Consider the following 13,046-nt stretch of genomic DNA (forward strand, 5'->3'; position numbering starts at 1 on the left):
AACCAGTGACTCTCAGTCTGCAGGAATCCAGACTGTTCCCACAAAACAGAGGAACTCTTAGCGAACCACCAGGGACTCTCAGCAGCTGGTAAATCCAGACTGTTCTGCAGCTCAGAGTGAAAACAGAGTATCAGAACCAACCAGTGACTCTCAGCTCCTCTCTGCAGTAAATCCAGACGGTTCTGCAGCTCAGAGTGAAAACAGAGTATCAGAACCAACCAGTGACTCTCAGCTCCTCTCTGCAGTAAATCCAGACTGTTCTGCAGCTCAGAGTGAAAACAGAGTATCAGAACCAACCAGTGACTCTCAGCTCCTCTCTGCAGTAAATCCAGACTGTTCTGCATCTCAGAGTGAAAACGGTAAAGTTCATCAGAGTCCCAGCACTTCTTCAGAACAAGTAAGATTCTATTTAATTTATTATTTAACATGTTAAATGGCACTCAGCACACACAACAAAGCAGCATTTAATTCCAGAGACGACATGAGATTTTGATAGCAATTTCCTTGAAAAATATAAACATGAATAAATGTAAAGTAATTTAAATATGAAGGATATACATTGTTTAAAATGCTAAACTCTATGACCATATCTACGTTCCAAAACGGGATCTCTGCTGTCCGAGAGTTTTCATATTACATTCATCTCTCCTTTTTGTTTCCCTCTTAGGATTCTAGTAACGTGGAATCAAATGAAGCATCTAGTTTCTCCACCTGGAGTGAGGACAACATCTCCGTAACAGACAGAAACTCTTCAGACAGTAGCTCCTGCACTAAAGAAGACTCTGAGGCACGTAAACCAGTGAAGAGAACATGCCATTCTAGTGGTGTGGTGAACGAACCATCTGATTTGTCCAACTTATGTGATGAAAACAACCCGGGGACTGAGATCAGCCCTTCAGACGGAAACAAAGACATGAACATCCAAACAGACTCTGGGGCTCATTATCCAGCTAAGAGGATCTGTCAGAGGGTGCAGATGACTTCACCAGAGGTTGTGTGCAGTAGGGTGACTACCCCATCAGCAGCTCCAAGCTCCACACACGTCATACCGATGTCTGTAACCGACAGTAGAAGGTCTAAGAAACGGTGTTGTCGGTACTGTGGAAAGGCTTATGTTAAAATCGCGAGACACCTGCGGATTGTGCATCGGGATGAAGTGGATGAGGTCAAGGCCTTCAGCTTCAGAAAGAAGTCCAGAGAGAGAAAAGTCTTAAGTCTTCTGAATAAAAAGGGAGGCTTTGTGCGTAATGCTGCCGTAGCAAGACGTGGGAGTGGAGAGATGGCCTCCTGTTCCCGTCCCAAAGTGCCAGGATCCACTCGACGTTACACCCACTGCTTGCACTGTCAAGGTCTGTACATTCGAAAGTCACTACGGAAGCATATCAGATACTGCCCTCTGAACCCCAAAGCTGAAAAACCAAAACCTGGACCAAAGATGAGGATTCAGTCAGCAATGGCGTTTAAGATGTGTCCTCAACCCGACTACGTCAGCACAGGTCTTTGGAAGATCGTTTGTGGTATGAAGTCCGGCCGAGTTTCATTTGTGGTTAGAAATGACAAATGTATCCTCCTCATGGGAGAGGAGCTGTACAACAAACTACAACCAGATGACAGAAGAAACAGATACATTCAACAAAGAATGAGAGAGGTGGCAAGACTCCTCATCACGGCCAGGACGTGTACCCCTCTGATGTGCTTTGAGGACTTGGTCATACCTAGTAATTTACCTCACGTCATCACGGCAGTGAGAGCTGTTGCTGGCTACAACGAGGAGAACAAAACGTACGACCGTCCGACGCTGGCTGTTCAAATGGGATACAACTTAATGAACATTGGCAGAGCTGTGGAATCCTGTGCATTGACGTCAGGACGACACAAAGTCGCGGAGTCTGCTGGCAAATTCAAAAGTTTCAAGTGGAATGAGGTTGTTTTGGCTGGAGCACTGTCCACTCTCAGTGAACCCCAAAATAAATGTAAGTCAAATGTCACACCTTGTAGGTCAGGCTAGCTCTCCAAGTGGATGGTTTATACACCTTGTAGGTCAGGCTAGCTCTCCAAGTGGATGGTTTATACACCTTGTAGGTCAGGCTAGCTCTCCAAGTGGATGGTTTATACACCTTGTAGGTCAGGCTAGCTCTCCAAGTGGAGCTCTCCAAGTGGATGTTTATACACCTTGTAGGTCAGGTTTATACACCTTGTAGGTCAGGCTAGCTCTCCAAGTGGATGGTTTATACACCTTGTAGGTCAGGCTAGCCCTCCAAGTGGATGGTTTATACAGGTCATTTGCCTGGAAATGGTCATGTTTATTTACCCTGTTCTTTCTGTAATTTTTGCTATCTTTTCTCAACAGGTCCACAGCCGACCCCTGTCACACAGGCGCCTGGCCAGCCGACCTGTTGCACACGCACCCAGCCGACCCCTATCACACAGGCGCCTGGCCAGCCGACCTGTTGCACAGGCACCCAGCCGACCCCTATCACACAGGCGCCTGGCCAGCCGACCTGTTGCACAGGCACCCAGCCGACCCCTATCACACAGGCGCCTGGCCAGCCGACTTGTTGCACACGCACCCAGCCGACCCCTGTCACACAGGCGCCTGGCCAGCCAGGACCTGTTGCACAGGCACCCAGCCGACCCCATCACACAGGCGCCTGGCCAGCCGACCTGTTGCACAGGCACCCAGTCACCCAGCACAGCGACCCAGCACAGGCACACAGGCACCCAGGCGACCCGTCGCACAGGCACCCAGCCGACCCGTCGCACAGGCACCCAGCCGACCCGTCGCACAGGCACCCAGCCGACCCGCCGCACAGGCACCCAGGCACCCAGCACAGGCACCCAGCCGACCCGTCGCACAGGCACCCAGGCACCCAGCCAGGCACCCAGGCGACCCGTCGCACAGGCACCCAGGCACCCAGGCCGACCCGCACAGGCACCCAGGCACGCCAGGCACCCAGGACCCGCCGCACAGGCACAGGCACAGGCCAGGCGACCCGTCGCACAGGCACCCAGGCGACCCGTCGCACAGGCACCCAGGCGACCCGTCGCACAGGCACCCAGGCGACCCGCCGCACAGGCACCCAGGCGACCCGTCGCACAGGCACCCAGGCAGGCACCCAGCCGACCCGTCGCACAGGCACCCAGGTGACCCGTCGCACAGGCACAGGCACCCAGCCGGTGACCCGTCGCACAGCACAGGCACCCAGGTCGCACAGGCACCCGTAGCACAGGCACCCAGGCGACCCGTCGCACAGGCACCCAGGCGACCCGTAGCACAGGCACCCAGGCGACCCGTAGCACAGCACAGGCACGTACCCGGCCGCACAGGCACTCCAGGCGACCCGTCGCACAGGCACCCAGCCGACCCGTCGCACAGGCACCCAGCCGACCCGTAGCACAGGCACCCAGGCACCCAGCCAACCCAAAGAAACCCTGTGAGATTAAAGAGGATCGTTGATGAGGGAGCAGCAGTAGAGAAACACATAATGCCGTTCATAAAGAGTGGCCAAGTTCCTGGAAAGAGGGACTGCCTCAAATGCCTCCAGTCAGAACCTGTGGCGCTCAAAAGCAGAAACTGGTCGGGCATTAAGTTCTATGTAAATAGAGTCAAACAGAGACAGAGTGCTGCAGGGAATTCAGAGGGCAGCACCCCTGACCTGGACTCAAACTCAGGTCCAGAGACTGGCAACCCAACACCTTAGCCAAACAAAATGTTATTGTTCTTTGACTCAATAATTGGTGCATTCTGGGTGTGCTATAAAGTTCAGAAGTTATGGGCAGAGTTAGAAATCTGACTGTCAAGAGGTTTTACAATGTAAGTTTACTTTGAATCCGTCTATATGCATATTTCAAGACATGGCATATTAGATAACGTTAGATAACCAATGGGTTGGACAATATTATTTTACTTAAATACTGGAAGTCAAATTATACTCCAACATTAAGAAAATGGAAGAATCAAACATTTTATTATTTAAAAATATTGAATACAATCTTTCTACAGACAGAAACACGACGATTTGAAGTCGTGGGAAAATGGCCCCTTTTTTTAACTTGTTTTTCAACCCCTGAGAAACACCGTTACTGAAGCGTCCCTGGAGCAGTTTAGTGGATCTGTGCCTTGCTCAAGGGCACAACAGCAGGAGGCGGCGTCTAGGATACCCGGAAGCCTACCAGAATTGTTCCGTTCAGACTTGGGATTCAAACCAGTGACTTTCCAGTTGCAGGTCTGCCTCTCAGGACATGATCAATTAAATGTTACCTGGCTAAAACCATTTACTACAACTACTACATTACAAACTGTTTTCCTTAGCTCGCTGAATAACCTAGTGTTGGACTACGGTTAGCAAAAATCACAGGTTTTCCAGAAATCCTGGTTGAAATATTCACAGAATCAGAAGGGATTTTAAGCATGAAACCGGAATCTTCGATCCAGGATTTAAGGAGTTACCTGTGAGTTTTGGGAGAGATAGCAGGATTTCCGGAATACCTGTGAGTTTAGGGAGAGATAGCAGGATTTCCGGAATACCTGTGAGTTTTGGGAGAGATAGCAGGGTTTCCGGAATACCTGTGAGTTTTGGGAGAGATAGCAGGGTTTCCGGAATACCTGTGAGTTTTGGGAGAGATAGCAGGGTTTCCGGAATACCTGTGAGTTTTGGGAGAGATAGCAGGGTTTCCGGAATACCTGTGAGTTTAGGGAGAGATAGCAGGGTTTCCGGAATACCTGTGAGTTTAGGGAGAGATAGCAGGGTTTCCGGAATACCTGTGAGTTTTGGGAGAGATAGCAGGATTTCCGGAATACCTGTGAGTTTAGGGAGAGAGAGCAGGATTTCCGGAATACCTGTGAGTTTAGGGAGAGAGAGCAGGATTTCCGGAATACCTGTGAGTTTAGGGAGAGAGAGCAGGATTTCCGGAATACCTGTGAGTTTAGGGAGAGAGAGCAGGATTTCCGGAATACCTGTGAGTTTAGGGAGAGAGAGCAGGATTTCCGGAATACCTGTGAGTTTAGGGAGCGATAGCAGGGTTTCCGGAATACCTGTGAGTTTTGGGAGAGATAGCAGGGTTTCCGGAATACCTGTGAGTTTAGGGAGCGATAGCAGGGTTTCCGGAATACCTGTGAGTTTTGGGAGAGAGCAGGATTTCCGGAATACCTGTGAGTTTAGGGAGCGATAGCAGGGTTTCCGGAATACCTGTGAGTTTTGGGAGAGATAGCAGGATTTCCGGAATACCTGTGAGTTTAGGGAGCGATAGCAGGGTTTTGCAACCCCAGTTGGGCTCTATTAAAGTTACTATTGAATGATCATCATCCTTGTGAAATCTTTATTGATCGAGCTGAATACTGCTTCCTACATGGTCACTTTTATGATAGAATTGGGCAGGACTCAATCATTTTGCCATTATAGAGATATATATGTATATATTTGTAACATCCCAATTTAATGTCTGGTGTATTTCACATTACTCGACAACTTCATTTGGTGTCGACTACAATACAATATGTGCCAATGTTACCCTAAATGACTTTGTTTTATTTTCCACAACAGACAGACTACTTTTGTGTGTTTTCTCATGGATGCATTGTCATACACCTGTGAACAGTGGGAAAAGACACTGCTACAAACAAAACAAGGGCTTCGTTCAAAAATGTAAATTCAAGACAGTTTATCAAGACATGATCAGTGTCGTTATTAGAACACGCAAATACAGTCTCAGATGTCTCCAAAACATCTAGTTTATGTATGAAACCACTGTCATATAATGATCTGTCATGTATTAACTCAACTCTGTTACATTATTAGAGACCAAGTATTCGCACCCCTTGACTTTTTTCCACGTTTTGTGTTACAGCCTGAATTTAAAATAGATTGAATTGAGATTTTTGTCACTGACCTATCTCATAATGTCAAAGTGGAAACAGTTTTTTATTTTTTATTTTACAAATTAGATGACATATTTCTGTATTTCATTTTCAATAAATGTGCAAATATTTCTAAGAACATGTTTCTACTTTGTCATTATGGGGTATTGTGATGTCATTTTGGGGTGTTGTGGTGTCATTTTGGGGTGTTGTGATGTCATTTTGGGGTGTTGTGATGTCATTATGTGGTGTTGTGATGTCATTATGGGTTATTGTGATGTCATTATGGGCTGTTGTGATGTCATTATGGGGTATTGTATGTAGATGGGGGGGGGGATATTTAATCCATTTTTAATTCAGGATGTAACACAACAAAATGTGGAATAAGTCAAGTGATATGAATGCTTTCTGAAGGCTCTGTACACGTAAAGGATGACCCAGAGAGACAGGAGTTAACATGTTTAGTGGTAGAGGATACAGGTCTTGACTTTGACCAAAATGAATGAACCCTTTACAGAACACTTTCAACGACTTGATCACGGCTTTTACACACGCTGATGTAGTCTGTTTTTCCTGCTGGGAGAGGGAGGTCCTCCTGACTGACGAGAGACGAACAGAGGTTGTTGGGGCTGCCAGGGGTACAGAGTGGGTCGATGTAAGACAACTCCCTCTCTCTATCCTTCCTCCTCTCAGACTCCATGTCTATCTGGAGCTCAAGCTGCTTCCTAGGTCCCCCCGTCCCCATCTTGATCGACGGACGCCTGCTCCGGCTCTGAGAACGCCAGTAGCTATTGCTGTCGTAGGACGGGAGTCCCTCCTTTTTTAGGCGAAAACTCTTCTCTTTCTCCACAAGCGTTAGGCCCTGGTCCTCGCCCTCCTCTGTGTCCCCCCTCTTCTCTCCTGGACCCTCGGCCCGCAAGCCTGGTGTAGATCGCGTGCTGTGTTGGTGGGTCATGTTCTTCAGTTTCTTCTGACTCGTCAGCTGCTGCTGCTGCACTTTGCTCTGCTGCCTGTGGGTGGCGCTGTGGCTGTAGTACACAGACCTGGGCACCGGCCTGGCCTTGAATGCCCTCCTCTCCTCTTTGGCCACCAGGTTCCCCAGTTCCACTTCAATCCTCTGCTCCCTCTTCCTCCTCTCTCTCTCCAGGAAGCTGAACGGTCTCTGGGGTGAGCAGGAGGAGGCCCGCTGGTTGCCACCGCTGACCGTGACACACCGATAATTACCGAAGTTAACTCTGTGGTTACCGGGATGGTAACCGGGCCACTGGCTGAGGCGTCGGCTGATGACGTCGTAGAGCGGCAGGCGAGTGTGGGCGGGCGCCGGCGAGGCCCGGAACTTCATGCCACACTCCCTCAGCTCGTCCAGCTCCCGGCGCAGCAGGAAGTTCTCCAGCTCCACCTCTGAACGCGTCCTGACCTTAATGACAATAATACATCAATATTGCATTAGTTTTATAATGTACTTTTAACCCAAACACCCAGAGGGACATTTGCTCAGCACGTCTGGCATACATATATTTACTGTATTTATGACAGGTAGAACATTCCCTATGGAATGCTGTGTTACATTATTCATTCAAGACTCTTTAGGGAACAATACAACTAAACAAAAACCTCCTCACCTTCCTCCTCTTCTTCTCCTCCTCCCTCATCATCATCCTGAACGGCTCGGGGACGGTCACAGTCCCCCTGGAGTTATCAGGACCTCCATCCCCCCTATAGCTCTCGCCTCTGGTTCTCCTCCCTGTGTTGCTCAGGTTTCTTCCCTGGTTTCTGCCCTGGCTCATGGGGCAGCAGCCTCTCAGCTGGAGCTGGATCTGGAGCTGGCTCCTCGATGATGACGTAGATGATGGCTGCTTACGGGTGGTGGTGGTGGTGGTGGTGGTCACACTCTCTGGACAGCAGGACTGACTGTCCCTGTGTAAAAGAAAGCTTGAATTGCAATGTATATCTTCTAGGGAATGATGTTTTGAGACCTTTGGCTCCAGGCACCCTTTCACGTATTTATGCAAGAGGATATGAGTACATTGATTTAATTGTTTTATTTAATTAAAATTCATACAGTTAAGAACAATTTAAAGTAGAAAGAACCCCAGAGGAAGTCACATTCTCTCTCTTTACCTGAGACTGTTCCTGAGGGGTTTGTCTTTCCTTCTCCAGGCCCCGGGGCTGTGGCTGTCCTCTACAATCAGAAAGAGACAAAATAGTCAACTATTAAAAATGGGACCTAGACGGATGGATTCAGTGATTCTGTGTTGACATACAATGCCTTCAGAAAGTATTCACACCCCTTGACTTTTTCCACATTTTGTTGTGTTACAACCTGAATTTAAAATGAATAAAGTTCAGCTTTTTTCACATTTTTGACTAATTCATTAAAAATGAAAAGCAGAAATGTCTTGAGTCAATAAGTATTCAACCCCTTTGTTACGGCCTAAATAAGTTCAGGAGTGCTTAACAAGTCACATACGTTCCATGGACTCACTGTCTGCTATTTTTAAATGACTAATCATCTCTGTACCCCACACATACAATTATCTGTAAGGCCCCTCAGTCGAGCAGTGACTTTTAAACACAGATTCAACCACAAAGACCAGGAAGTTTCCCAATGCCTCACAAAGAAGGGCACCTATTGGTAGATGGGTAAATAAAAGCTGACATTGAATATCCCTTTAAGCATGGTGAAGTTATTAATTACACTGGATGGTGAATCAATACACCCAGTCACTTCAACGATACAGGTGTCCTTCCTAACTCAGTTGCCGGAGAGGATGGAAACCTCTCAGGGATTTCACCATGAGGTCAATGGAGACTTTAAAACAAAGAGAAAACTGAGGATGGATCAACAACATTGTAGTTACTCCACACTACTAACCTAATTGACAGAGTGAAAAGAAGGAAGCCTGTACAGAATAAAAAATATTTGCTCCATATTTTCAAGCCTAGTGGTAGCTGCATCATGTTGTGGGTATACTTGTAATCATTAAGGATTGGACGTTTTTCAGGATAAAAAAATTAACTAAATAAGCACAGGAAGATAAGCGCAGGAAAATTCTAGTGGAAAACCTGGTTCAGTCTGGGAGATGAATTCACCTTTCAGCAGGACAATAACCGAAAACACTACACCAAATTGACACTGGATTTGCTTACCAAGAAGACATTATACAATCCAGGTGTGCAAAGCTCTTAGAGACTTACCCAGAAAGACTCACAGGTGTGACCAAGGGGATTCTGACATGTATTGACTCAGGGCTGTCAATACTTTTGTAAATGAGATACTGTATTTCTGTATTTAATTTCCAATAAATGTTTTTCTTTTTAAACAAAAACATGTTTTCACTTTGTCATTATGGGGTATTGTGTGTAGATGGGTGAAGAAAAAATGTATTTAATCAATTTTGAATTCAGGCTGAAACACAGCAAAACATGGAATGAGTCAAGGGATTTGAATGCTTTCTGAAGGCTCTGTTTATACACAGTACATACATTTATTTATTTAAATGTGACCCGGATTTCACAATATAGTCAGAGACTTACTCTTTCTCCATTTTGTGAACTTTTTGCTGAATTATTTACACAAATATTGTCAACGGTAGGAGAAGATTAGCATATTGTATTATAACAGGTGTTATATTCATGACATGCTGTTTCTGGCTCTTTTCCCCCACCGACCTTCTCTCTCTTCCAGCAGCAGTTCATAATGGTTATCCTCCTCTTCTCCGTCTCCACCAACACCGTCTCCTGATTGGTCAGACACGTCAACACCGTCTCCTGATTGGTCAGACACGTCGCCGGACGTCTCCTCGTGGAAGTTCAGCTCCTCGTCTGAAAGGATTCTCTGCAGTCGCCTCACTGGCATAGAGCCAGAGCTCTGGCTTTCCCACGTGACACTGAGAGACAGGAGAGATTGAGCATCATTTAAGGTGAGCTTTCATTGTTGCTGCCGTGAAAAAAGTCTCAAGCGCATCTCGGTTAAAGCCCCTCTTAGGATGTGAAACACTAAAATACCTTCTTCTGAAGCACAACAAAACAAACACGGATGTTTTTGTTCCCCCAAATACTACACTGGACAAAAATATAAATGCAACATGCAAAAATGTCGAAAGATTTTACTGAGTTACAGTTCATATAAGGAAATCAGTCAAGTGAAATAAATTAATTAGGCGCTAATCTATGGATTTCACATGACTGGGCAGGGGCACAGCCATGGGTGGGCCTGGGAGGGCATTCCTGCAATCAGCACGCCAATTGCACGCTCCCTCAACACTTGAGACATCTGTGGCATTGTGTTGCACATTTTAGAGTGGCCTTTTATTGACCCCTGCAACTGTGTAATGATCGTGCTGTTTAATCATTTTCTTGATATGCCACACCTGTCAGGATTATATTGGCAAAGGAGAAAGGCTCACTAACAGGGATGTAAAAAAATGTGTGCACAACATTTGAGAGAAATAAGCTTATTGTGAATATAGAACATGTCTGGGATTTTTTTTTATTTCAGCTCATGAAACATGGAATCAACACTTTACACGATGCATTTATATTTTGGTTCAGGATAATAAACACTTCATTTTTCCCCGTCTTGTAAAAAGGTAGCACAAGGTTACATAGCCTACAACCACTTAACTAAAAACTCAATTCCATTTCAAAAGGTACAGTACCAAAAGCCATGATATCAGACCTGGGTTGGAGATCCTGATTGTCTCTGCCCTCTCTCTCCAAACACTCCTCCTGATTGTCCTTCTTGTTGACCTTTGACCTTGTACAGATATACATCTTCTCCAGCTCAGCCATGTTCCTCAGGTGGGTTCTCTGCAGCTGCTCCAGCCTCTGGTAGTAGTCCTGGTGTGGGAAGAGGAACACCCACATTTAGGACCGGGATTCAATCCGATCGCCCGACTATGCACCTTTTAAAGACAATGTTCCCAAGGCCCGAGGAGACCACATTCATGATAAACGCTGCATTTGTTGGCTCAATCTGAAATGACCTTATATGTCAAGCGCGCACTGATTGGATAGAATCCCAACTTTTGATTCAAGCAATCTTTTGACCCTTTTCACACTACCAAACCAAACCAAGACAAACCAAAGCAAGCCAAACCAAAGCAAACCAAGACAAACCAAACCAAGCCAAACCAAGACAAACCAAAGCACACCAAACCAAACCAAGCCAAACCAAACCAAGCCAAACCAAAGCAAGCCAAACCAAAGCAAGACAAACCAAGCCAAACCAAAGCAAACCAAACCAAACCAAAGCAAGCCAAACCAAAGCAAGCCAAACCAAACCAAAGCAAGCCAAACCAAAGCAAGCCAAACCAAACCAAACCAAACCAAACCAAACCAAACCAAGCCAAACCAAAGCAAACCAAACCAAAGCAAACCAAACCAAAGCAAGCCAAACCAAACCAAACCAAACCAAACCAAACCAAACCAAACCAAACCAAAGCAAACCAAACCAAAAACCAAACCAAACCAAACCAAACCAAACCAAGCCAAACCAAAGCAAACCAAACCAAAGCAAGACAAACCAAACCAAAGCAAACCAAACCAAACCAAACCAAACCAAACCAAACCAAACCAAACCAAACCAAACCAAGCCAAACCAAACCAAGCCAAATCAAAGCAAACCAAGCCAAACCAAGCCAAACCAAGCCAAGCCAAACCAAGCCAAACCAAGCCAAGTCAAACCAAGCCAAACCAAGCCAAGCCATAGTAGCTGGAACCGTGCTAGAAAAGATCAGGTTAAGGTAAAAATTGCCAAGCCATTAGATTAAAGTTTGGGTTGACATGATAGTGTGAAACCAGGCACTACTTTCCCATCGCAGCAATTTAGTTTCAACATCAGTTGTTAATGAAACAACAGGCAAAGTCTACGCATATACAGAGGAACAGTAGAAACAGTAAAGGAATGGTCATGAATTTACAGTAAAAAAAGGGCCCAGGTGCAAAGAGCACGGAGCAGTATCTATTCTAGGCTACCTGATTGGAGAAGTAGACGCGTCCCAGGCCTGAGCGCTCCCCTCTCTCCACGCCGTATCCTTCCTCCAGAGAGAGAACGCTCCGCATGTCGTCTCTCTCCTCCTCGCTGCCCTCTGAATCCACATCATACTCCTGAAAGATTCATTCAGAATATTATGTACAGTACACACACAATAAGACCTTATAGTTCTGTATCAGACTCCTATGTCATGAATAAACACCCACTACAGTGAAGATTTAACATTAATTAACACACAATAAGACCTTATAGTACTGTATCAGACTCCTACGTCATGAATAAACACACAATAAGACCTTATAGTACTGTATCAGACTCCTAAGTCATGAATCAACACCCACTACGGTGAAGATTTAACATGTATTAACACCCACTACAGTGAAGATTTAACATGAATTAACACCCACTACGGTGAAGATTTAACAAGGATTAACACCTACTACAGTGAAGATTTAACATGAATTAACACCCACTACAGTGAAGATTTAACATGAATTAACACCCACTACAGTGAAGATTTAACATGAATTAACACCCACTAACAATTTGTGTTGGAAAAATAGTTAACTTTGATAAACAGCCAGAAACTATAGATTTTCTGATTCAATACGAAATACAAACAAACCTAAATATGTGTTTTTGGTTGTTGAGTCAATTTGACCATTTCAAGCATTTCTTCAAAAATATATATACAATGAACAAAAATATATATACAATGAACAAAAATATATATACAATTGTCACGTTCTGTCCATCGATTTCACTACAGTGAAGATTTCCTTGTTTTAGTGTTGGTCAGGAATTAACAGCTACAGTGGGCATTTATGTTGTGTGTCTGGTTTGTCATGAATTTCTAGTGAAGATTTTGAATTAACACCCACTATGGTGAAGTTCTCAATCAGAGGCAGGTGTTAGTCATTGAATTATCTCTGATTGAAGGGAACCACTATGGTTTAGGTAGCCTGTTTTGTGTTGGGTTTTTGGGTGATTGTTCCTGTCTCTGTGTTTAACAGATAGGACTGTTTAGGTTTTCACTTTTTTGAATTTTGTATAGTCTGTTCATGTATAGTCAGAAACTATAGATTTTTATTAAAAACATGAATAACCACCTAAATACGCTGCATTTTGACCCAAGCATTTCTTTCACCAAAGAAAACAATGAACAAAAAATGAACAAAAATATATATTCGC

General features: G+C 45.3%; 2 protein-coding genes and 1 long non-coding RNA gene across 6 annotated transcripts in view; 1 reads left to right on the forward strand and 2 right to left on the reverse strand.

The window, feature by feature from the left end:
- Window positions 1-95: 95 nt before the first annotated feature.
- LOC127925152 (proteoglycan 4-like) lies at window positions 96-3,457 on the forward strand. Its single transcript, XM_052509931.1, has 4 exons — window positions 96-397; window positions 668-1,973; window positions 2,351-3,144; window positions 3,194-3,457. Exons 2-4 carry the CDS (start codon window positions 914-916, stop codon window positions 3,455-3,457), a joined length of 2,118 nt encoding a protein of 705 aa, XP_052365891.1. The 5' UTR covers window positions 96-397; window positions 668-913.
- A 318-nt stretch (window positions 3,458-3,775) lies between these two features.
- LOC127925150 (uncharacterized) lies at window positions 3,776-5,302 on the reverse strand. Of its 3 annotated transcripts, none has more exons than XR_008119876.1 (3): window positions 5,151-5,302; window positions 4,724-4,801; window positions 3,776-4,645 (listed from the first exon to the last, which is right to left on the reverse strand). It is a non-coding gene; the product is annotated as an uncharacterized LOC127925150 (long non-coding RNA). The 3 variants fall into 3 exon arrangements; XR_008119877.1 differs by having other exon boundaries at window positions 3,776-4,684; XR_008119878.1 differs by adding an exon at window positions 5,036-5,113 and having other exon boundaries at window positions 3,776-4,996; window positions 5,151-5,294.
- A 76-nt stretch (window positions 5,303-5,378) lies between these two features.
- The window catches only part of LOC127925149 (uncharacterized), a 46,754-nt gene continuing 39,086 nt past the window's right edge, over window positions 5,379-13,046 (reverse strand). For both annotated transcript variants that reach the window (XM_052509928.1, XM_052509927.1), the window contains exons 2-7: window positions 11,837-11,968; window positions 10,539-10,699; window positions 9,530-9,747; window positions 7,979-8,039; window positions 7,480-7,774; window positions 5,379-7,274 (exon numbers count right to left, since the gene is read on the reverse strand). In XM_052509928.1, the coding sequence (XP_052365888.1) occupies window positions 6,369-7,274; window positions 7,480-7,774; window positions 7,979-8,039; window positions 9,530-9,747; window positions 10,539-10,699; window positions 11,837-11,923 (1,728 nt within the window). In that variant the 5' untranslated portion in view covers window positions 11,924-11,968 and the 3' untranslated portion in view covers window positions 5,379-6,368. The remainder of the gene's footprint in view (window positions 7,275-7,479; window positions 7,775-7,978; window positions 8,040-9,529; window positions 9,748-10,538; window positions 10,700-11,836; window positions 11,969-13,046) is intronic.

This window comes from Oncorhynchus keta, unplaced genomic scaffold (genome assembly GCF_023373465.1).
Source record: "Oncorhynchus keta strain PuntledgeMale-10-30-2019 unplaced genomic scaffold, Oket_V2 Un_contig_5194_pilon_pilon, whole genome shotgun sequence".
NCBI lineage: Eukaryota > Metazoa > Chordata > Actinopteri > Salmoniformes > Salmonidae > Oncorhynchus > Oncorhynchus keta.